Source organism: Panthera uncia, chromosome A2 (assembly GCF_023721935.1).
Source record: "Panthera uncia isolate 11264 chromosome A2, Puncia_PCG_1.0, whole genome shotgun sequence".
NCBI lineage: Eukaryota > Metazoa > Chordata > Mammalia > Carnivora > Felidae > Panthera > Panthera uncia.
This window is the reverse complement of record NC_064816.1, coordinates 8,746,723-8,771,305: the sequence shown is the minus strand read 5'-3', so window position 1 is coordinate 8,771,305 and position 24,583 is coordinate 8,746,723. Positions and strand designations below refer to the sequence as shown.

General features: G+C 56.4%; 1 protein-coding gene across 1 annotated transcript in view; it reads left to right on the top strand.

Annotated features, from left to right (window-relative positions):
- Window positions 1-11,990: 11,990 nt before the first annotated feature.
- The window catches only part of CACNA1A (calcium voltage-gated channel subunit alpha1 A), a 56,390-nt gene continuing 43,797 nt past the window's right edge, over window positions 11,991-24,583 (top strand). The window contains 4 exon segments of the mRNA XM_049639410.1: window positions 11,991-12,346; window positions 13,034-13,140; window positions 21,887-21,986; window positions 24,061-24,221. Coding sequence (XP_049495367.1) covers window positions 12,083-12,346; window positions 13,034-13,140; window positions 21,887-21,986; window positions 24,061-24,221 — 632 coding nt within the window. The 5' untranslated portion in view covers window positions 11,991-12,082.

Genomic DNA, 24,583 nt, shown 5'->3' with positions numbered 1-24,583 from the left:
GCTTTCCCTGACTCCCGGTAAAACGCTGTGGGTCCCAGACCTGGGCAGTTCTTCCTGCTGGACACGGCTGAGCAGGGACATCTTTTGCCCAGATCTGTGTCACCCCAGAATTGACATCTCGGTGCCGTAGTTCCACCTGCTCCCTCCCATCACCATGAAACCCAGACCCCAGGAAGAGCAAGGAGACATCCGGGACCGCTGAGCCCACAGTCTGTCCTGCGTGGGGAGAAGAGGGGCGCGCCATCCATTAACGCCCTGATGTTACAGCACCCCCAGTGAGCCTTAGCCAGTGGCTCCAGCACCCCCATTCCATGCCCCCAGGCTGTCCACTGCAACATTTTCTTCACCAAGTGGTGCCGTAGCTTAAAATCTGTGGGACCAGAGGTGCCTGGGTGTCTTGATTTTGGCTTAGGTCATGATCCCAGGGTCGTGGGGTCGAGCCCCGAGTCAGGCTCTGTGCTGAATGTGGAGTTTTGGGGATTCTCTCTCCTCTCTCTCTCTCTCTCTCTCTCTCTCTCTGCCCCTCCCCCCTCTCAAAATAAATAAATAAACTTTTTTTTTTTTTTTTGAATCTGTAGAACCAGAGTCCAGCCCAGCCCTTTCCTAGCTGGGGGACACCTGCCAAATGCCTTTGCCTCTCCGGGCCTCAGTTTCCTCACCTGTAACGTGGGCCTGATGCTAGTCCCACCTCCAGCAGAGGTGGCTGTGGGGATTAGAACCTGGTGACCCAGGGAAGCAGGACCGTCCTCTGCTCCTGGGGGCCTGAGCACGCCCCGGGCAAGGTGGCCATCGCCCCTGGCGGAAGGATGCTGAAGTGATTAGCTGTCAGAGGCACGCGGTGCAGACGGGGTTATGCAACCGGCTGCCTATTCCGGGCAGATGATGCACGTCCCCAGGAGGGAAGGGGGAAGGGGCCTGACTTCAAAGTTTTCTGCCCCTTTTGAGTTCTCCTTGGAGATCGATGTGCGGTGGCCTTGCAGGCTGAGCTCGGAAGGAAGGCTCCACAGCACACAGGGTCGACAGAGGGAGCCAAACAGGACAGAACGCCTGCAGCCCCTCCATCCAGACAAGGGGCTCCCGGCCCTGGGTGGGAGGCGACGTCCCCACGAGGTTCACCATGGTCTCAGCCGCTGTGTTCTTTAGTGTGACCTCTTCACACGGTGGCCGAGGGATTTAGGTTCTCTTTGAAAGAGAAATTCACCTGAGCCTGCTTTGTGCTAGGGATAGCTCTCTCTTGTTAGGAAAATCTGGACATATTTTTGGAGGGACCACCATTCGACCCACTGCCGTCTGCCCTCTGACGCCCCCGCCCAAACGCGTGTCCATTTCACGGGCGGCGTATACTCACCTCCCCACCCCAGCATCCCCAGAAGTCTAAACCTGTCCGTCACAGCACCAGCTCGGAGATCCTAAGTCTCATCCTCTAAGTCGGGTGTGGGTGAGACTCTGGGTAAGATCCATTTGGGGGCCAAATCCCTGTCCCTCTGTGGACGGGAAACTGGAAGGACAGATTCCCTGCCTCCAGAATACAGTCGGGGGACAGACGTGGGGTAGACGTTCCTATTCCAAAAGAGGGGTGTCGGGAAGGATGAAGGGTCACTGGTCCCAAGCACGTTCTAAACCCAGCGGGTTTAAAACCCGGCCCTCGGCCTGGTAACGCGTGTGTTCCTCATAGCGACTCAGGGAAGTTACCACGCCCACCCGGTGACCGTTTAGAAACAGGCTGAGTGTTTCTCACCAATGGTTACATAGCACATCGGCTCCAGGATCCCCACCGTAGTCCCCAAGTTACAGGCAAGGTTCCGCTGCTATATTCCTAATTTTAAAACAAGGGACCCGGGGCTCAGAGAGGTTAATCAAACCCAAGAAGGTCACACAGCTAGCGAGTGGCTTTGCCGAGACTCAAGCCCAGCTCACTCCGGCCCACTCCCGTGACTGAGACGGGAGAAACCCGGCTGGGCCTGCCCTTCCACCTCCTAAAAACACCGGACTTTTGCAAGGTAAAATGCAGAACTAAAACGAAGAAGGGTTAGGTGGATGGACGTTTCCAGATCGGGCCTGGGCTGTGGTGCCTGCGATGGCTCCTGATCTCCCAGCTGGTCAACGAACGGTGTGATGATCTACGTGCTGTCTCTTGCTCACTTCCGGTGTCCTGAGCAAGCGTGTGGTGGGGACAGCCTGAGAAAACCGTTTTCTATTACGACTCAGCTTCTCCAGGACTCAGTTTCCGCATCTGTATAATGGGAGGCATCGTGACCCCAGCCTCCTAAGATTGTTTGAGAAGTTAATGAGCTGACGGAGCCAGGGGCTGGCTCACGCCCTTGGCCATGAGGGCGAGTGCCAAGGATGCCCCCGCATCCATCAGCGCTGGGCTAAGCCTTCGGGAAGATCTCAGGCTGCTTAGAGAAGCGGAGTGTCGGGTAGGGGTTTAGCGGTATGGGCACCAGAGCCCTGTCGTCTGGGCTCCAAGCTGCCTCTGCCACCAACTGGCTGTGGCTGTGCGGCCTCGGGCCAAGGCCCTTCCTGTTTCCGAGCCTCGGTTTCCTCATCTGTAAAATGGGACTAACAATACTACCCACTTCCCACAGCGATTCTGAGAATCACAGGAGTTGCTTTGTGGAGTCTGGTACACGGTGAGCTATTATGAGGAGCGGTGGACGATACAGGAAGCAGAATTGGGGCAGCCTTTCAGGAGCCCCAGAGAGAGAAGTTCTGGATCGTAGAACCCTCTGGAGGGAGAAGTCATTGAGATTATAGACAACAGATGTCCTGGGGTTTCCGGGAAACGGACTCCACCGGGGCCGGCACACAGGGACTGGGGAAGGATGAGGCCCCTCGTCCGAAGACCGAGGGTCCAGAGGGGCGTGTGAGAGTGAACAGAGCAGACTGGGGGGCCGGGTCCACTTGGCTCAGGCGGGCAGAGCTGGGGCCAGCCGAGGAGGCACCAGACAGGCCCTAGACCCCAGCCGCCCTCCCTGGGGCCACGGCTCCTGGGGGGGGGGGTGTCTGGCAAGCTAGGGGTGAGTGTGCAGATGGGGGGGAGGCAGGGGTCGATGAGCGGTCTGGGCCTGTGGGATTTCTGGGCCGCAGTGTCCTCATCTGAGAAATGGGGGCATTGGTTGACCATTCGACGAGAAGCGGCCAAGCACGTGCCGGGTGCCAGGCCCTGTTCTGACGCTGGATGCACAGCTGTGAACAAGAGAGACAAAAATAAACCCCTTGCCTCGCAGAGCTGATGTCCCGGAGGGCACCGAGGTGGAAAATCAGCCGGGACCCTTCACATTTCTGTCTCCTCCCCCCGTGCCCCCGAACGCTCAGGCTCTTTTCTTCTCGTGTCCATCTGCGTAGTGTTAATTATTCGAGTAACTGAGGCACCAGACTCCTACCCACCGCGTCTCCCTCCCTCTCCACCTCCAGCCACACCAGCCTCCTGAAGCTCAACAAGCCTGTCCCCACTTCAGGACCCTTGCACCGGCTGGGTTCCCTCTGCCTGGGATGCCCTGTGCCCGTCACACCTGTATCCCCGTGAAAAATTACCCAGTTCACTTACCAGCTGTGTGGCCTTGGGCAACAGACTTAACCTCTCTGGGCTACAATGGTCTCATCTGTAAAACAGGTGCCAGCCATTACGCCTCGCGGGGCTGAGGACACAGGGGAGGTTACAAGTCAAGTGCTTAGAACGGCACCTGCGAGCTTGTGTTACTGAGGCGTTTGCTGTTATGACTTTTGTTATTTTTTACGTTGTTTACTTGCCTGTGTTGTGTGCTCCCCCAAACTGGAACTTTGGGAGGGGACGTAAATACTGCAGGCATGTAAAGCCACGAGGCAACTGTACCCCTAGAGGGATGGTGTCCCCGTGTCTGCTTTAGCCACTCCAGAAAACACCGTGCGTCCCAGTCCTGCCCAGGAGCTCATGGGGGGCCTGTAGGCTGAATGCAGGCTCTGGCAGAAAGTTGGGGCGGGGTCCAGAACATGCGTTCTATGCCTCTAACTCCGTTACGGGTCCTTTCTCGTTGGCCTGCCTTCTACAGAGAGAACCAGGGCTCCGGGGTCCCCGTGTCGGGCCCCAACCTGTCGACCACCCGGCCAATCCAGCAGGACTTGGGCCGCCAGGACCCGCCGCTGGCCGAGGACATTGACAACATGAGGAACAACAAGCTGGCCACCGCGGGGTCGGCCGGCGCCCACGACAGCCTCGGCCGCCCCGGCCTGCCCCAGAGCCCCTCCAGGACCGGAAACAGCACCGACCCCGGCCCCGTGCCAGCACCGCCCGCCGTGGCCGCGAAGCCCCAGAACGCCGCCGGGCGCCGGGCGCCCAACAACCCGGGGGACCCGTCCGACCCCGGCCCCCCCAAGACCCCCGAGAACAGCCTTATCGTCACCAACCCCAGCAGCACACAGACCAACTCAGCAAAGACTGCCAGGAAACCCGATCACACCACGGTGGACATCCCCCCGGCCTGCCCGCCCCCCCTCAACCACACCGTCGTCCAAGGTGAGACCCCCGCCCCCCTCGCCTGAACACATCACCGGGCGGGGCACCCGGGGTTCCCCGGAGCGGCCGCCTCGGGCCCAGTCCCCGGAGGCTTGGCTGGGGGACCCTGGACAGTTGAGCCTACCTCTCTGCCCTCGGTTTCTTCCTCTCAAAATGGGCACCCTCTCAAAATGTGGGTCCCGCCCCCACGGGACTGCCGGGAGGGTTAATATGTGTGCAACTCCTAACACTGTCCCCTCTCGGTAGGGTTTAGCGATATTGCCCGCATCCCAAATTCCCAGGGGGGACCCGGGAAGCCACCACGGATCCTTCTGATGGAAATTGAGGGGGCCTCCCATGATTGCCTAGAGCAGCGCTGTCCAAAAGAAATGCGACGCAGGCCATGGAAAGAAAGAAGGGAGAGAAGGAGGGAGGAAGGAGTGATTTAAAAAAGAAAAAAAAAAAAGTGTAATGAACTCTAATAATAAGTTGCGTCTAACCCAAAGTGTTATTTATTTGTCCAAAATGCCACCATTTCAACATATGATCAGTATTTTTCACGTGATTAACTGTCTATTTTATGTTCTTATTCTTGTACTCTGTCTTAGAAATTCAGTGTGTTTTACACTTACAGCCTTTCGTGGTTTGGACTAGCCACTGTTGCACGGCTCAGGCCTAGACCCTTGAGAGACTGGCAGTTTTTGACCCCCAGACCCCTCACCACATATGATTGGGGTCAGAGGAGCACTAAGAACTTAGAAACGACCCACCGAGCTTATTATTTCTGAACTAGATGTAACTAGATGGTTCCTCTTACTTGTCAGTTCTGTGTAGGAGATTTCCATGAGTCTGCTTAATAAACGCCCACCGCAGTCCCACAGGGTGACTCTGGTCACTATGCCCATTTTTCAGATGGAAATACTGAGGCTCAGGGACACTCCGCCTGCCCACAGACTCCTAGCAAGGTTAGGCTGCAGAATCAACGCTCAGGAGGGCAGTGACGCTTCCCATCAAGAGAGGGGTGTTAATGGGGGCAAACCCTGCAGTTTGACGAAGAGAGGGCTCAGTGTTACCATCTGTAAAGTGGGGCTATTGGGGCTCATGTCACCTGCCTCCAAGTGAAGTCCAGTGGGATGGGGGCAGGTTTGTGTTAATATCCTGTGAGGGTCCCACCAGACTCAAGGTTGTCTACCGAGCGGTCGAGTGCAGGGACGACTCTGGGACCAGGTTCAAATCCGTGTGACCTTAGGCAAGTCACTTCACCTCTCTGTGCCGCAGCTGCATCGTCTGTAAAACGGAGCTTTTCAAGAACAAACCTCGTAGGGTCACGTGAGGATTCACCGACATACCGTGGTGCCTGGCACATAGTAGGCACGTTGTAAATGTCAGCCGCTTATTGTCAGCCCTGGGGAGCGGCCCGGAGCCCAGAGGCTTGTGGGAAATCACGGAGGGAGCCCTGTGTTGGTTCTTGTCCCCACAGTGAACAAAAACGCCAACCCAGACCCACTGCCAAAAAAGGAGGAAGAGAAGAAGGAGGAGGAGGAAGACGACCCTGGGGAAGACGGCCCCAAGCCCATGCCCCCGTACAGCTCGATGTTTATCCTGTCCACAACCAACCCGTGAGTACGGCCTGTGGCCAGGGCAGGGGGCCCGGGGCTCCCACTGGGGCACTCGAAGTCAAGCCAGAGGGCAGGCGCAGACAGAGGGTAACGGGGAGAGTTGCTGCCCAGATCACGGTTAGTCCCATAGGGGGTGTTTGAGCAGATGAGAAACTGATGCTCTTAAGTCCTGTAAGAGAGAAATTTCTCATAAAGTGCTGATTTGGGGGAGCGGGGAAGACCCCTTCCTGCCATCAGCTAGAAATCCTTGTCATAAATATTTAACTCCACACGGTCTGTAATGTGAGAGGCACCCCTAAGACGTGGCTGCCTTGTGCAGTGCGCAACCTGTTACCGTCATACCTGGCGGCCCTGGTCCCTGAGCTCTGGCTCCTCACCTCTGCTCCACAAGGATTTGGATTCTAGGCAGATGGTCTCTGAGTTCCATAGCCCTTTGTCTTGGGCATCCTTGAGGAGGAAAGATTATTCAGGGGAGAGACTTATCACATGCGTGTCACGGTGGTTGATGGAGGGTTGCGTCTTTCCGAAGGCTATTTCTCGAAACCCTGGTCCCTCAAAATGCTTCCTGACCAAGAAAACTCACGTCACATAAACTGGGCGGTAACTGCTTTCTGTAACCTGCCTCTTGAGACTCTTGAGTCTCACTCTGCGTGCTTCCTTTTTTATTTGGTTGAAACTATCTATTTTGTTAGGGAAACACTTACGGGGCACTTAGCGCCAGGCACGGTTGTGAGTGCTTTACAAACTGGAAAAAAAAAAAAATTCTCATAATAACCCTATGGGATTGGTACTATGTGTATGCCCATTTAACAGATGAAGAAACTGAGGCCCAGAGAGGTGAAGTCACCTGTCCGAGTTCATACAGCAAGCAAGTGGGAGAGCCCAAACAGACTGACGCCAGCATCCCTGCTCTTAACCACTCAGCCCTGCTGCCCTTCACACAACTTTGTGACATATTTATTAATATTATTAGCCCCACTTAAGAGGTTAAGTACTTAAGTGTTATCCTAGTACCCCATCAAAGGCTCTGATAAGGCCCGCGATTAATCATTTCAGTAACTGATTTTCTGGAGCCCTTACTATGTGCCAGGCATATATTAACTCTTTGGAGCCTCACATTCTTGTAAGGTAGGCACCATTATTACGGCCATTTCACAGGTAGAGCACTGAGGCACAGGGGATAAGCAACTTGCCTAAGGTCACTCAATTCATTAAAAAAAAAAAAAAAAAAAAAAGAAATCTGTTTAACCCAGAATTTCCCAATTTTGTTTGACCATAGGGTATTTTATGCATAAAAAACCCTTTCGTCTCCTGCAGAATCAAGGACAGTATTTCTTCAACTCGTCCCGGGAATCAAGATTTCCCAGAGGGTTGTTTGGAAGTGAAAGGAACCTATCCACAGGGCCCGTGACTATCTTCCCTGGCCGAGGGCCCCCCCGCCACCTTCTTGGGGCTCCGTGAACCCCCGAGAGGGCCCCCAGGGGGAAGATCTTGACACTGGGTGGGGTATAGAACCTTGGGAGTCAGAGAGCTCAGGTGGTGGTGCGTGACAGAAGGAGATTACAGGAGGAAAGGGCTTGGGAGCCCACAGTCTGAGTGGACCCCTGCACGCCCACCTGTCCCCACAGCCTTCGCCGCCTGTGCCACTACATCCTGAACCTGCGCTACTTTGAGATGTGCATCCTCATGGTCATTGCCATGAGCAGCATCGCCCTGGCGGCTGAGGATCCCGTGCAGCCCAACGCACCGCGAAACAACGTGAGTCCCGCTCCGCGGGCGCCCTGCTGGCCGGGCCGCTCTGCTACGGGCCACCTTCCCCTGCGTCCTCAACGCTGCCAGCCAGGCTGGAGGGAATGTCAGGGGTACCCCTGGGCACAGCCCTGGGCTCACCACGGCTTCCGGTGGGGGCGGGGAAGCCCCGATTGGTCGCCTATGCTCTTGGGGGCGGGACGTCCCTCGAGGGAGTTGTGACTGTGCACCTGGTGGGGGAAAGGCGGCCGAGGGCAGGAGGGGCCGGAAGTTGCTGAAATCCCGGGCAGGGGGAGCGAGGCTGGCGTTAGGTGGGGGTGCGCACCCTCTGCCTGGAACGTAGGGAGTACCCAGGCAGGGGTGCCCCACAGGTATCCCCTCGGCCTCTGGACCTCACCCAACAGACTTCTTGGCTTTGATCTTGGCTTTGACACGAGCTTTGAAAGAAAGGACGCTGCTTTTTTTAAATGCTTATTTTTAGGGGGAGACAGAGAGAGCCAGTGGGGGAGGGACAGAGGGAGAGGGAGACACACACCTCGAAGCCGGCTCCAGGCTCTGAGCCATCAGCACAGAGCCCGACGAGGGGCTGGAACCCACGAACCGCGAGATCGTGACCTGAGCCGGAGTCGGACGCTTAGCCGACTGAGCCACCCAGGAGAACCAAGAGAAAGAACTCTCTTGGCGCAGAAACACAGCCTACACTTTCAGCTGTTTGGAGAGCTGCAAGGCTCTCCTTTTAGGGGCGCAGGGTCTGCTAACGGTTCCTGATAACTGAGTGGCGGTTGTGTTCAGAGCACAAGCCCCGGCACTTGGCATGTAAGTTCTCCCAGGTATCCCCATTGGACAGATGGTGAAACTGAGGCTCGGGCAGGTTCAGTGACCTGGCCGAGATCACACGGCAAAATCCCAATGCTGCCTCCCCTGTCGCTCCTTCTGCTTCCCTCAACTGTGTCCGTTTTTGGAGCACCTACTGTGCGCATGGCTCCCCTTAAGTCCTGCCCAGCAAGAATGGGCGCATGCCTGTGGTTGAGAGGGGAAAGTGAGGCGCTGATTAGCGAGGGCCTGGCAGATTCCACACCGGTGGCAGAACCTCCTTCCCCAGCTCCTTCCTGCACGCCCCCCCCCCATCGCTGCCCCCCTGCCCGGAGCCAGGGGCACATTTTCCGCTGGGAGCCAGGCCCTGCCGCCCTCGCTAAGTAGGTTAGGAGCCTGGTGAGGCTGGCAAGCCCCATAAATCAAGCCTGCCCGACAGCAGCTTACCTTGCACTTTCCCTTCCTTTGCAGGCCTGGCAGGGCCCCTGGGGACCCGAGGGGGGAGCTGGAAGGAAATAATTAGAACACGGCTCCCGGAAGAAACGAGCACCAGGGCAGGGCTGAGGCTGCGCTCTGTTCTCTACGGCCAGCTCTCCCCACCCCGGGGGACTGCAGGGAGCCAGGCCCGGGAGGGGGTGTCCCAGGAGCGGTCAGCAACCCCCCTGCAGACTCTAGGAGGTCAGAGAAGGCTCTGTCACTGGCGGGGGTACCGCTGCGGTTCCTGGACCTGAGGGAGCCCGGCGGGGCTCGGACCAGCCCCACGGGGCGTCTGCAAAGCCTTATCCCGGCCCCTGCCTGCTGCATTTTGCAGCTGAAACTTCTCTCCTCGAACCACCCCCCTCTTCAAGGGCACTGTGGCCCCACACGGCCAGCTGATGCCCGGGGACCCCCCCCCCCCCCACGGGGCAGGAAGTGAAACAAAACCCCCCCCCACACCGGGCACACCTCCTCAGTGCCCCCTTTCCCCCCCCTCTGAAGTCAGGGTTCACATCCGGGGACGTCTGGAGACACATTTGGGTTGTCACGACTTGGGGTGGGCCACGGGGAGCTACTGGCACCCAGAGGGGTGCTCGGCCCCCTCAGGGGCACAGGGCAGCCCCCGCGAGGGGAATGCCCCAGCCCCAAGGGTCCACGCTGGATAACCCAACCCTAGCGGTAACCAGAAGGGACCTCCCTTCTGGAACGAGCTCAGCTACTCTAGTTTTAGTTGGGTGTTGTTGCTCATTTCTGACACGAAAACAGATGGAATAATTCTGTGCCTCTCTTCTGTCACCCAACCTCGTGCCCCACCCCCACCCCCCGCTCCCCAGGCTTGTCAACCCTGGGGCCTGGAGACTCCTTTGGCCGACCTGGTGGGTATGACGCAGAGGCTCTCTGGGACTTTGATCTGCGTTTCCCTGGGATAAATGAGCCCGAGCACCTGTTTGGAGTAAACCGAGCCACAGGAAGTTGTCATTTGCATAGGGCAAAGGATCCGCACATCCGAGAGAGTCAAACCTGATTTATTGGTCTCTCGGTTTCCTTGATTTCCTCTTGTCCGACTTAATTCGGTTCTCCAGAGTTTTTTTTTTTTTTTTTTTGATAAGATTTTATTTCTGAGTAATCTCCACACGCAGCGTGGGAGCTCAAACTCACAACCCCTCAGTTCTCCAGAAGTTGATTCCCCTGACCACCTGGCCTGCCCCTCCCCCCCTCCCCTCATTCCTTTTTTCCTCTCTGCTTTTCTTTTCTTTTTTTAATTTTTTTTTAATGTTTATTTATTTTTGAAGGAGAGAGAGAGACAGGACGCGAGTGGGGGAGGGACAGAGAGAGAGGGAGACACAGGCTCCGAAGCAGGCTCCGGGCTCTGAGCTGTCAGCACAGAGCCTGACCTAGGGCTCGAACTCACGAACCGTGAGATGGTGACCTGAGCCGAAGTCGGACGCTTAACTGACTGAGCCACCCAGGCACCCCCTCTCTGCTTTTCATTCATTGCTTTATTTAGCAATTAATGAGCAAATAGTATGTGCCACGCACAGAGCTAAACGTCAAGGATTGACAGGGTAGCAGATGGTCCCTGCCTTCCCAGAGCTCACAGAGCGCCAGGCGGCCTCTGGCCCTGCTGAGCCCTCCGCTCGGTGCACCTAAACTGCTCTCTCTGCACCCAGATCCTTCCAGCACCTTGAACCTGCCAACCCCCCCACCTCAGGGAGCCAGCCATCCTGGCCACTCTGGGCCCTGATGGCCCTTCAAGCCCCACGCGTAACGGGAACGTGAGGTGTGACCACACAGATCCCCAGGACCCTTCCAGCTACTCATGCATTCATTCCGCAAACATTTGTTGAGTGCCAACTGTATGCTTGAGCCTGTGTTATGAGCTGGAGACACTACAGGCATAGCCAAACGTCCCTGGCTGTGTGGGGCTGACCTCAGGTCAGGAACGGGGACGATGAGGTTACTGATGACTATAACAAATGACAACAAATCGTTCGCAGGGGTGGGCGGTTGGTCTGGTAAGGAAAATTGCGAGCGCCAGGAAGTAGGACTTTAAACAGGCAGTAGGGGAAGGCTTCACCGAGCAAGTGAGAGTTGAGCCAAGCCATAAAGAGGGAATCAGGCAGGACATGGGGGAGAGCATTCCAGGCAGAGGTAACCACCTGTACAAAGGCCCTGCGGTGAAGACGCCCAGAGTGACGGGTGTAGAGTGAACAAAGGACGGTGAGTGGAGGTGAAGGCATAGAGGTGACCAGGCAGATCGTTCGGGGCCTCGGGGGCCACCAGGAGGACTTTGGCCCTTACCTCAAGTGAGATCAGAGCCGTAGAGGATTCTAGGGCAGAGAAGGACCCTAACCGGACTCCGGTGCTCACGGGCGCCCTCTGGTGGTGGTGCTCAGTAAATATCAGCCCTTCCAACGTGCGCTTGCTGTGTCAGCATAACCACATCCTCCTGCCAAGGCCACACCAGAGCCGTGCTGTGGCATGGCCTGGAGAGGGGCCAGGCTGCGGGCCGTTGCTCAGCCAGGTGGAGACCACCCAGCCCTGGCCCCGCACGAGGGAGTGGGGGGAGGGAGGGGTGCGGGGAGAATCCCCCCACCATGGTGAAGATGTGGCCGCAGATCTGCTGGGGGAGACCACGGTGGTGAGTTTGACCCCCCCCAGTGTCTGGCTTAGAAGGCCGGTCATGTTTAGGACTTCTCACCTAGGAGACCCAGCAGGTCAAGGGCGTGGGGAGGTCAGAGCAGTCGCCAACAGGGTTACAGTCCTCCCTGAACGTCCCTAAGATCACCTTTCCTTTATATTGAGCTTTGGGCAAATAAAAAAAATAAAAAAAATAAAAAAAAAAAAAAAAGCGCCCTTCCCGTGGGTAAGGAAACCACCCTGAGTGGTTTTGTTAGGACTTTTCTGCCATCTGCTGGACAGTTTCATACACAACGTACTAATCTGCACTATGAGACGGGGTGGGAGGGGCCCTTGTACAGTGCCCACCCTGCCCAACTGTATGTGGCAGCCGTGTTTCCCCCTCTGCTTGGAGAGTCTGTTCCTTGGGGACTTTGCTGGGGGCCACACGCTCCAGTGGGCCTTTACTAGGTTCCTGGGGACTCTGCTGGAGCAAGCCAGTGATCTGCTGCCCCTTTGCTTTGATCCCCTACAGGTGCTACGGTATTTTGACTACGTTTTTACAGGCGTCTTTACCTTTGAGATGGTGATCAAGGTGAGTGCTGAGAGAGCCAAGATCCAAGGGAAACTTCACTCTCAAGAATGCCACCCTGGCGTAGGTGGCTTCCCCGGGGGGATTAGAAATGCTTGGTGCATTGGAGCAGCGGTGAGAACTGGAAGGAGTGAGTGAGGAGAGTGGAGAACCCAGGGCGGAGAGATGAGAGCAGGGAGGTGACAGGGACAGATCCGGCGGGGCCTTGTGGGCCACGGGGAGAACTTTGACTTTTACCCCAAGCGAGGTGGGAGCCATGGAGGGCTCTGAGCAGAGGAGGAACTTGACTCCTGCCCATGCCACGGGCACCCTCTGGCCTCGGTGGGGAGGATGGGCTTGAGGGAGGGGCAGGGCGGGTGGGAGCTGAGATCTAGGAGCAGGCGATTGTACTGGGCCAGGCAGAGGGTGGTGGGGGGCAGGCCAGGGTGGTGGAGAAGGTGGGCAGGTTCTTGGCAGGCTTCCTGGTGAATTCCACGTGGGGGAATGAGACGAAGAGGAGTGAAGGGGGGCATCGAGGTTTGGACCTAAGAACCAGCAGGCCAGAACTGCCCTTCGTGAGATGGGGAGGTCCACTGGGCTCCCCTCCGCGTGTCCCCTCCTGGTGCCCTTCCCCCCCAGAGACTGGAAGGGTGGGGACTGCTCCCCCAAGTGGGACGAGGGGACCCGAGCACCGTCTCTTCTCACCCCCAGATGATCGACCTGGGGCTCGTCCTGCACCAGGGTGCCTACTTCCGCGACCTCTGGAACATTCTCGACTTCATAGTGGTCAGTGGGGCCCTGGTGGCCTTTGCCTTCACGTAAGTGTCCTCCTGAGGTTTCCACTTGCCTCTCTGCGCCCCGCCCCCGGCCGGGGGCTGCCCGTTGGACCAGGGAACGTGTTCTCAGGGCGTAGAGACGGGAGAGTGGGCTCTGGGAGGTGGGGGGGCTGGGACATCCGCATGCTACGCCAGAAAGAGCTTCGACTGGCTTTTGCATGACGGCCCCTGTGGAGGAAGGAAGAGAAGGGACCCCACCTTCTACCTCCTCGTGCAGCCACGTCACTGGCCCCTCGCTCCGCTGCTTTCAGTAGAATAGCCCCGCCGGGACATTTCATCTTCCCTCTGCTCTACAAGCTCCACCCCAACCGCTGTCTCTTTGAGACCCCCTAAAAAGAAAATCAGGGAACGAATGTGCATGAGAATTCGGACCCCCCCCCCCCGCCCTGTGTCTGCAGGCTCAGTAGTTGTGGACCTGGTGACTCCCCTTGTATGTCCTTCACGTGTCCCGGCAGGTCCTAAGACTCTCTGCCCTCTGAAAGGCCATGCATCGTTGTGCAACTCCGAGATGGCCCCTGGGTCGTGGGTAGCCATCCCAGAACGGCACCCAAGGGCCGGGCAGCCATTCTCTCCAAGATGGCACCCAAATTGTGGGGACCCATTCCAAGATGGCTCCTGAGCTCTGGGAGGCATCTCAAGGTGGTACCCAAGGGCTGAGCACCCGCGAGGTCTTAGGGCCCCGAGAGCGAACTCGGCAGTGTGTTCCTCAAGTTCTAGACATTTGGGGCAGGTTGAGGAGACCTAGCCGGCCCTTCACCCCCAGGTCTTCTTGGCGGACCCTGTGTGTGCCCACCGCAGTGGGTCAATCCCAGAAAGGAAAGTCTCAGAGGGGTTCCCACCTGCCTCACCCCCACAGTGAGAAATCAGAGGCTTCCCTCGTGCCTCTGCTCCCTCGCGTCCTTCTCACGGGGTTCTTGAATGGCCCCCCAACCCAATAGTGAAGACTCCTTTTGTCAGGAGGCCAGAGCGGGGGCTCCTTTCCAATTTAAGGACCAAAGCGGGCCACGCTCGGATTCTCCCCTGGGGACACGATACGGTCAAGTTGTGTCAGAACAGCAAGAAAGTTCCAGGGTTCCGGACGCCTCCAAGCCTCTGGAGCCCGACGACGAGGGTCCCGGGGCTGATTGTATTTCTGACTCTGGCCAGACCTCCCACCCCCTCTCCCCTTTGCCTTCTACTCTCTTTTCCTCTTTCTAGGTTTGCTCGTCTTCCACCTCGTCTCCTTTCTCTCTCCTTCTTCCTCACTCCCTCCGCCTCCCCCCCTCCCTTTTTTAAATGATTATTTCAGTATTAGAGCAGTCGAAGAGATTTTGTAAAAATCCAAAGTGTGGCTACGTTATTAAAACGGTCAACACTTTTAAAAAGTAAAGTCAGTAAAATGCACAGAGAATGAGGGGAGAAAGATGGCCACAAATAAGACAGGGAATCGATGGCCTTCATATGTAAAAAGCAGTTACAAATCACTAAGAAACATGAAACTCAGTAGATAAGTGGGCAAGGGAAGGGATATAAACAGAAATGTTGCAGAATGCTGACAGCTAGTAAAAATGAAGAAAATTTCGCCTCATTGGAATTTGGAGAAATATAAAATACAAACAAGATACAATTTTTTTCCTATCAAGATAGCACCAGTTTTCTTCAAAAAAAAAAAAAAAAAAAAAAGATTTTTAGGGGCGCCTGGGTGGCTCAGTCGGTTAAGCGTCCGACTTCAGCTCAGGTCATGATCTCGCGGTCCAGGAGTCCAAGCCCCGCGTCAGGCTCTGTGCTGACAGCTCGGAGCCTGGAGCCTGCTTCGGATTCTGTGTCCCCCCCGCCCTTTCTCTGGCCCTCCCGCACTCGTGCTCTGTCTCACTCTCTCAAAAATAAATGTTAAAAAAAAATTTTTTTTAAAGATCTTTGAAGTATATATGAGAAGGTAATGAAATACAGTCGTCCCTCCCTGTGTCAGCTATTTGAGTGATTCCTCCAAGGTGGCTGGAGGGCCCCACACTAGGTCCAGGGAAAATTTCAACTCAGAAGAGCCAAAACGTCTTACCTCCCTCAGGCTAGGATGAATCTGTCCCCCCCCCCCCCCCCCCCCCCCCCCCCCTCAGCATATCTCCCCCCCCCCCCCCCCCCCCAGCCGAGATAACCTACCTGTGTCTCCACCCCTGTCTGTCTCTGTTTTCTGTCTCGGATCCCCTGCCCTGCCCTGCTTCTGTGTCTTTCTTTCCCTTTCCCCTTTTTCCTCTTCCTTCTGACTTGCCTCTCTGGCTCTTTCCTCTTCCGTTTCTCTCCCTCCCTCCCTCCCTCTTTCTGTGCGCCTCTCTCCTTTTCCCCCTCCCCCCCCCATTTTCTGTTCTCTGTTTATCACTTTCTGTGTCTCTCTGTTTCTCTTTGCCCACCCAGCCCATTCAGCATGTGTCATGTGTCTCCTCTGTCCTTCTGTCTCGTTCATATTCTCTCTCTCCCTCCCTGTCCCTCTCTCTCTCCCTCTCACTCTCTCTCCCCCCTCCCCGGGCCCTGGCCCTTATCTTCCTGTGATGTGAGCCTGACTATCCACGTAACCTGGGCTGTGCGGCCTGGAGAAGTACGCTCGGGCATCAGGAGACCCGATCCCCACTATACTCTGAGCAGCGGTGGTCTTTGTGACAAGGGAGGGCAAGTTTGGGCGGGCGCCTCTTCCATACTTCCTCGAGCCCTCCAGGATGAGGTCTTTCCAACAGTCCCCAAGTCTCCTAGGGCTCGGGAGGTGACGGGGACAGGGACAGGGGTGAGCACCTGTCGGCCACATCCCCCTGCCCACACACAACCACCCCTTGGCCAGCTGTGCCCTGGGTGGTGAATTTTGCCCTCCGCGGCCACCGCTGGGTGTAGCACAGAAAAACTGGCGACTGACATGTCAGCTCACCCTTGACCTTGGCGCTTTCCTCCCAGACCTCTGTCCGCAGCAAATGCTTCAGTGCTGAAGGAGCCTCCCCCTCCCTCCCCCGCCATTGCCCCGCCCCACCTCCACCCCCCAGTTTGGCCTCACAGTTTGGGGAAGGGGTAGCCTCCGAAAGACCGGGGGCTTTCAACCATAGGACGGACTTTGGCCATAATGAGCTGGTAATTCACAATATGCTGTTTCTAGGATCCCCGAAGCTACAATTAGTCTCTGCAGTCTGCAAAATCAAAATTATTTTTTCCACCAAAAATCAATCCGCAGAGTGGATTCTTTGTGTTGCAAAAGAATCTGCTGGAGGGAGCTGATTTTTGTTTTGAATTTTCATTTTAAATATGAAGTTATCCAAGGGCATTCGAAACGAGCCTCCAACTCACAGAAATCTGGCAGCACACGTTTGTAGCAAATCTTTTCAGCTGCTTCTGCGAAGTTGCTACAGGCACAAAGCCAGCCAGCCCGTGACCTTGAAAAATCCCTGTTTTGAATGTTCGGCTTCTTGTTTTGGGTTTTGGTGTTTTTTTAAATCCCTATGCAAGGAAAAGGTCCAGACTGGGATTTAAGGGCATCCTATGAGCCTCGATGGGCTCGCAGATCTCACAGGAGCTGGGGGATGTGAGATTTTGCCAGTGGGATCCTGACAAGGGCCGGCAACTCTCGCGGGGTTTTGGAAGAGCTGACCGTCACAGGAGCACCTGTCTATGGTGGCCATAGGGGTGGGAGAGGCGGACCCTCGGGCCCCTGCCACACCCTCCCTGCCTTGCCGCAGACACTCCATCTGGTGCCGCCATGTCTCTTTCAAGGCAGGGCTGCAGGCCTGGTGCAACTGGCCAAACACCTTGATCAAGCCGCTCCTGCATGCCCAGGGTTAATCCGCCAAAAAGCCAGACAAGGAGCCCCCAGGCTGCTGCTTTCCTCCCCGGAAACGTTTACGAATCCTCCTCCTGGCTGCAGGGTTCTGGCCTCTTGCCTGAGAAAGTCCCTGTAAGGACTTTGCTTATGGCCTTTCCTTGTTACTACATGGATGTCAACATTGGCAGATGTGGGGGTCTTAGCCTGAGTGCCCAACCCCAGAGTCCTCTGCTTACCTTTCTCCCTGGTCCTTTACCTCAATTTATCTGCCCTGTGCCATCTTCTCATAGACAAGGCTGAGAACCCCAAACAGGTGTTAGAGTAGTCTCATTGCTTTAGAAAGAGGTTCCTGGAAGTCTGTCCGGTTTGTCTCCAGTGTGCAGGTCCCTTAGCCTGCTCCGTGCCTCGGTTTCCCCATAAAATAGAAAACCCCTCACCACCGCCTCCTGTGGGAAGCTGTCTCGTGATCCCCATTCTGTAGATGAGGAAATTGAGGCCCAGAGGGCGTGTGAAGGGAAGCGAGTCTGGCAGGATGGCTGCCGTGGGCCTCGGCTGTCAGATTCAGGGCTGCTGCCCGCGTCCCAGCCCTGAACCTGGAAGCTTCCACCAGTGAGCCGGATGGATGGCACTCGACGGCCTAGCCAGCCTGGGTTCCTCGAGAGTCGGGGGAAGGGGACACGAGCCTGCTCAGAATCTTGCTGTTCTGGCCTTTTGGGGTGGAGGCAAGGATTCTGCCTCGGTGCTGTGATTGTGGCCCCGTCTCGGATGTGGGAGAACGATCCCTGTGGTCCTCCAAGGGATGTGTCGAAGCTCTGCTGACAGTCTCCACCCCTCCTGCATCTCACCCGGATGTGTGTGTGTGTGTGTGTGTGTGTGTGTGTGTGCGTCCTGCTCCTTCTACTGACTGTGTGCCGTGTCCACGTGACCGCCATTAACACAGCATCTCATGAGCCATCACACATGATATCATGCTCTGTGCCCCTGCATCGGGGCGGCCACCTGACATTTCTCAGCAGCTGGCGGATCATGATCCTGCCCTCACTGCCAAGAGTCCATCTGGCGCCGCCCCTCCTCCCTCCGGGCAGGCCGTCACAGCTGGCAGAGCGCCTTGATCAAGCCACTCCTGCATGCTCAGGAGCCAAACTGCCGGGAAGCCAAAGAAGGAGCCCTCAGGCTGCCACCTTTCTTATCCTACCCTCCAAACAGCCCCTGCACCGAAGGCATTATTTTTCTTGTGTGCGCTAAAACGGAGAGAAGATTTGAGCCCGAGATACACGAACCGGGGCTTGAATCTCGCTGGGTGACCTTGGGCAGGTCGCTCCCCCGCTCTGGGCCTCAGCTTCCTCATCTGGAAAACAGACATAACGGTGCCACCTTCCCACAGGCACGGGGACATTCAGAAGACTCCCATGTTACACCTGAAGTCAGCGGGTTAGGCAGAAGTCACTGTCCTTGAAAGACCTGTCAGCCGTCCACGAAGGAGAAGCGACACGATTCCACGTGCGCAGCGATCCCTAGATACGCTGAGCTTTGAGAACCCCTGAGATAAAATAAAAAGGGGGGCGGGGGAGGAAAAACCCCATCGGGAATATTCGTAGGCATTTAAGCCGTTCTGTCGTTAGAAACACCACCAACCTCGAGAGGGGCAGAGGGCGGGGGATTCTGGACAGTGCTTGCCCGGCGGCAAGGCTTCCATTCGCTGACGGCAGTCGGGTCTCTCTGGCCTCGACCTCCCGCCATGGTCGGAGGGTCCTACCGAGGCCAAGCCTGAGGCCAAAGAGGAGTTGTGCGAAGGTGGCTTCGTCTAGGCTCGCGTTTTCTCGGGACTCCTGAGAGCCGGCTCTAACCACAGCCCACATCGGAACCCTTCACTGACCTCCCTGTCCCTCGTCACGTAGGGGGTCCAGGCAAGGCCGTGGCTATTGTGTGTCAAGCATCAGAATCCCCCGGGTCTGTTTTGCAGATGAGGACGGTCCTTAGAGGCAGAGCTGGGGTCCAAACCCTGGTGCTCCCGACTCCAAAGCTCCCAACTGGCAAGCCGTTCTAAAACCTCCCAGCCCTGAGACCTCTGGAGGAAAGGGCTTTCTTTCTCCAGCTCTTGGCAGTGACCTTCAGGGGCGCATTTGCCTTCGGCAGTTGACGACTCTCTGGCTGTCCAGCTACTTGGAAATTTGGCTTTCTCGGTGCGGTTGGGCAGTGCCGGGAGCCTGCCGAGGGCAGGGGACCGAACAGGGGCTTCCAGATGGAAGGATGGACGTCGGCCAGAGCCGCAAGCCTGAGGCTGCCGCCCCCGCCCCAACCCAGGGCACGGGTGGGGCAGGGGGCGCTCAGGTGCGCGTGCGTGTATGTGTGTGTTCTGTGTTCTCTCTTCTGAGGCCGCTTACGATCTGTCTCTCCCACCAACGCCACCTCACCAGGAGCAGTACACGGTAAAGTTCTCTCTCTCTCTCTCTCTCTCTCTCTGTCTCTCTCTCTCTCATTTTGTCTCTCGTTCTCCGTGCTCTGGTGCAGCCACGTTGGTTCTGGGCCTCTTTCCATGGCCTCATGTCCTTGCTGCTGTCCTGTTTTTTGCAGTGACCAGAGCCCCCCCTCGGTCTCTCCCCAGGGAGGGGAGCCCTCAGGGGTCTTGGCAACTGCTTTCCATTGCAACGCACCATTAGTCTGGTTCTTGGCAGAGATTAGAAGGGACATGAGGGAGGGGGGGCCTCCCCAGGGGCTCCCTTCAGCAAGGCAGACAAGCATGGGGAGGTGATTCCCGAAGGAGTAAGCGTGTCCAGACCCCGAGATGGGAGAAGGGTGGAAACGCCTAACAACCAGGCCTTGGGCTGTAAGAGGAGGAAGTGGCCTCCCAAAGAATATCTACACTCTCAGCAAAGTGGTTCAAAAAGCGGGTGGTTTTCTGTGAGAACGCCTTGATCAAGCCACTCCTGCATGCTCAGGATCCAACCTGCCAGGAACACTCCTCAGTGCCTCCGTTAAACAAGATTGTTTCTCAGCCTGGCCAGAGGGCACACAGTGCCTTCTGGGAGAGAGGGCCCCTGATGGCCGGGGAGTCACTTTCCAAGGAGTGGATCTGCCCACGGGAGTCCTGTTTCCAAATGTCAGGCATTCAGCACTTCAGGATTTTAGCCGGTCCCGCTTACAACCTAGATGCCCCCTTGCTTGATGTTTTAGTACGGAGACTTCCGCTCTTCCCAAAGCAAAAGGCCTGAAAGACACTTGGGGAAGAAATAGCCGTTTCCCCGTGCGATCCAAATTGTGTCCCTGTCCTGCTTCAAATTATCTCAGTGGCTCTCTTGACGTGCATCTCGTATTTCAGGGGCACGGCCTTGAGATAACGGTGACTTTGGGTTTCAAAAGGGAAAAACATGTTCCAGCTGAATCCTGGAGCATGGCTGTGCCCCGCAGGGTTAAGTCCAGTTCCCGCTCTTTATTCCCTGAAAAATGAGAGAAAAGAGATCTTTAAAAAAGGCCGGGAGGTGGGGGGGGGTTGTATCCAGATACACCATGGGAGGGGTCTCTGGGAGTTCTACACCTGACCCACGAGGTAACTCTGGGGAGATGTTTGCTAGGAGACCCTCAAAGAACTCTGATCTGGATCCGTTCACGTGTGTCCTGAGATCACACGCCAGGCACACGGCGGGAGCTGGGACAAGAACCAAGATCAAAGGGAAAATGAACCATAGAAGAATAGGTCACAGTTTAAGCCTTTGAGAAGTTCTCTCTCTAAAGCCAGCAGCCAAAGACGAAGCAAAGATGATTCTGAAACAGCAGTAGGGTCTGGTAGAAACCGCAGGCAATCAGGGGAGGCTGCCGGATAAAGGGGCCACTTAACTTGGCTGCGAAGGCTGCATAGTCCTGGGAACGGACAGGTGGCAGAAGGGCCTTTCTAGCAGCAGGGACAGTAGGTGCAAAAACAAACGGAGGCAAAGAGTCTGGCTGGGGCTTGGGGTGTGTAGCAGTCGATGGGAATGCAAAGGCAAGGTAAGTTGGGCTAGGGTTTGAAGAGCCTTGAATGCCGAGCCAAAAGCTTGCAGTTCTAGGCATTCAGATTTCTCCAGAAGGATTCTGAGAAGGAGAGTGACATGGTCATTGGCTTTGAACCACCGTGTGTGGAAAAGGTGGAAGGAGAGGGAGACAGGGAACGGGTGGGGTGGGGAGGGGAGCTGGGAAATGGGTAGTGGGACTCCAGCACAAGACGATGGCCAGGGACGATGATGGAGAGGTTAGGAGGGTAACCCACTGGGGATGGAGGACAGAAAGCTGAACGGGACCCGGGTTTCTGGCTTGGGCGACTGGCGGGTGGTGAGTTCTATTAACCGCAGGCCTCTGATGGCCGCACCCAATGCCCTCCTTTGGGGGGACCTGAATCATGGTTGGCTGAGGGTATCACGGCCTCTGCAGGGGCTGTACGGCTAGGGCCCCGGTCCAGTAGACCCTGCACTGAACCCCGTAGAAAAGCTGGGTTAAGAGACCCTGGAAGAATGAGGCCTGAGACCCTGGCAGAGGTTCAACATCAGCCTCTGACGTCCCGGTTCTTTGCTTTCGCGCGGGCTCAGGGAATATTGAGGGAGGGCCACGTTAACTCGTTCCTGGATCCTGTTGGGAGGGGAGGCAGGTTCTCCAGCACCAATGAAAGCCCACAGGGGCCACCAGCCGCCCCATGCTGGGTCTGAGGGCCACCCCATGCAGTTACACAGGCCCAGCCAAGTGGTGGAGGGCCCTTAGCAAGTCCTGAGACCAGGACCACAGAAGGCCGTCTGCTGGCTACCTCTTGAGCCCAAACACAGCAAGGGTGCTCACCACTCTTCCCCAGCAAGGGCAGGCCGGCGCCAGGCTCACCCCAGACTCCTGGGCCTGAGAGGGCAGGGTCACATGGAGTTGTGGGCCACCCCCCACCCAGACTGACTTCTGCTCCCTCTTTTCCCCTCTCCGTACCCTAACGTCCCTCCACAGTGGCAACAGCAAAGGAAAGGACATCAACACAATTAAGTCCCTCCGAGTCCTCCGGGTGCTACGACCTCTTAAAACCATCAAGCGGTTGCCAAAGCTCAAGGTGAGATTGGGGCATGTGGGAGGCCCGTCAGGGTTGCTGCCGTGTACAGTTGGGCAGGTTGAGCACTGCTCAAGGACACGACACTGAAAGGGGTGCTGGTAACATCACATCCATCGTAGATGGATGTATTTATTATCACAGCTTTCCAGCAGATGGCAGTAAAGTGAGTTGACCTGACAGAATCTGTGTTATTGTGACAATTTTCCATTAGATGAAGCGTCTTGAGGTCAGGACCCCCTTTCCTAATTCCCACGAAGCTACCGTACGGATAACAGTAGGGCACAACCCTGATGTGGGAAGCAAGAAACTAGGTTTCTGGCCCCACGTAGCTTTTGACTTTTCAGCTACCAGTTCCAGGTCCGAGTATCTCCTGTTCCACAACAGTGTGAACCAGTATTTCCCAGAGCTTGTCATTCAGGAGGAAAGAAAAGGAAATGAAACCCAGTCATTCAAACGCATCTTTTCAATTGGCGTTCCACCTGAGGACCACCTGTATCCTCTCTTCAGGTTTATTTCATCGATCACTTTTTAAAATTTAAGTGAACGTATTTTAAAAAGAAATGCCGTGTCCAGGTTCTCAAGCGGGAAGAGCAGAAAGAACCCAACAGAAGATAAAACTAAACATGTTCCCAAAAGACAAGATACTGTTCTTAAAATCTAGCCTAAGAGGGGTGCCTGGGTGGCTCAGTCGGTTAAGCATCCGACTCTTGATCTCAGCTCAGGTCACACATGATCTCACGGTTCGTGACACTGAGCCCCGCATCGGGCTCTGCGCTGACATTGTGGAGCCTGCTCGGGATTCTTTCTCTCTCCCTCTCTCTGCCCCTCCCCTGCTCTCGCAGGCGCGCTCTCTCAAAATAAATAAGATCCGGCCAAAACGATCGCCTGGAAAGGACTTTGAACACGGGTTGAAAAGGAAAAGAATCAGGGTTAGCTGTTAAGAGTAGCAATTAAGCAAGATCTTCTGGCTCGCTCGAGAGGATTGAAGACGTGGAAAGTGATTAAGTTCGTTGCCGTGCGATTCAGCACTATTTAGTGTTGGGCTCCTGCAGGCCCTTGTCCCCTGTCACCAGGACTTTGGCACTATCGCTAGCCAATAGGTGGCCGCCCTTTGGACATGAAAGCTTGCTTGCATTAGAAATACGGAGAGGCCCAGCAGTTCTGCGGTTCTTCACCCTTTCCTGGGTCACGGCCCCCTTTAAGAGCCCCCATGAGGGGCACCTGGGTGGCTCAGTCAGCTAAGCGTCCGACTTCGGCTCAGGTCACGATCTCACGGTTCATGGGTTCGAGCCCCGCGTTGGGCTCTGTGCTGACAGCTCGGAGCCCAGAGCCCTCTACGGATTCTGTGTCTCCCTCGCTCTCTGCCCCTCCCCCGCTCTCACTCTGTCTCTCTCCCTCTGAAAAATAATATTTAATTAATTAATCAAATTAGATAAAACATAAATAAATAAAAGCCCCCAGGAAAGCTATGCACTCTCTCCCTTGGGGAAAGCTGCCGAAGCCAGCCTGTAGTTCCAGTAGGTTCGAGGACCCTTGTCCGCTTGTGGTTAGGACCCGCTGTGGTTGGAAGCAGAACGGGCTGGGAGACATTCCGGGCCTGGACCCCTGCCTTCTTGGGCAGATGGTGAGAGGGTTCCATGTCACCCGGGGCAGGATCTCCGGGGCTCGTGAAGTCGGCTCTCACCGGAAGAGCGCCCCCTACTGCTCAGCGGTCCAGGGGATGGGAAAAGGGGCCACGAGTGAAGCAGGGACACAGAATTAACAGGAAATTCCTTGTCTGCCCGTTCCTCCTGCCCTGAAGAGCTGTGAGCTTGTCTTAGGCTCAGAGAAGCCGCCCCGTTTCCCGGGAGTTGAAAACGGCGGGGGTTGGGGGTTGGATGCACGGAAAGCCAGGACTGAGTGCAGCCCCAGCACCTACCTCCCAGAGCCGCGGGCCCTTAAGCGTGACTCGGCGTGGGGCCTGGTCGGTGAAATGGAACGATCGTGGGCTGCTGGAGGCAGCTGACCGGGCAGGCCCCCAGCCCCTCACGCGCTCTCTCCCCTCCACCGCCCCCCCCGCCCCCCGTCCCCCCAGGCCGTGTTCGACTGCGTGGTGAACTCGCTCAAGAACGTCTTCAACATCCTCATTGTCTACATGCTGTTCATGTTCATCTTCGCCGTGGTGGCCGTGCAGCTGTTCAAGGGGAAGTTCTTCCACTGCACCGACGAATCCAAGGAGTTTGAGAAAGACTGTCGGTGGGTCTGCGCTCTGCTCGGTGCCCCCACCGAGGGGCTGGCGGGGGCGGGGGCGGGGGGCGGGGGGAGGGGGGCGGCCGGAAGCACGAGCCACCGGGCTTGGCGACTGGAGTGTTGGGCTCCGGAAGTGAGCCAGGGGCCGCCCGCTGGGGTCTGGAGTAGGGAGGACAAGCGTCGGGGTTGGAGCTCTAGGTAGGAAGCGCCCTAAGCTGGCTGCTTAACTCGTCATTCCGTCGCCACGTGGGATCGACCTGGGGGATATTAACACGCGTCCGCGTCCCCTTGTTTGAAAACCTTTACGGGCAGATGTGTTTCAGAATTCAGAATAGTTTGCAGTTGTTTGAGAAAGCCCGTGTACCGCG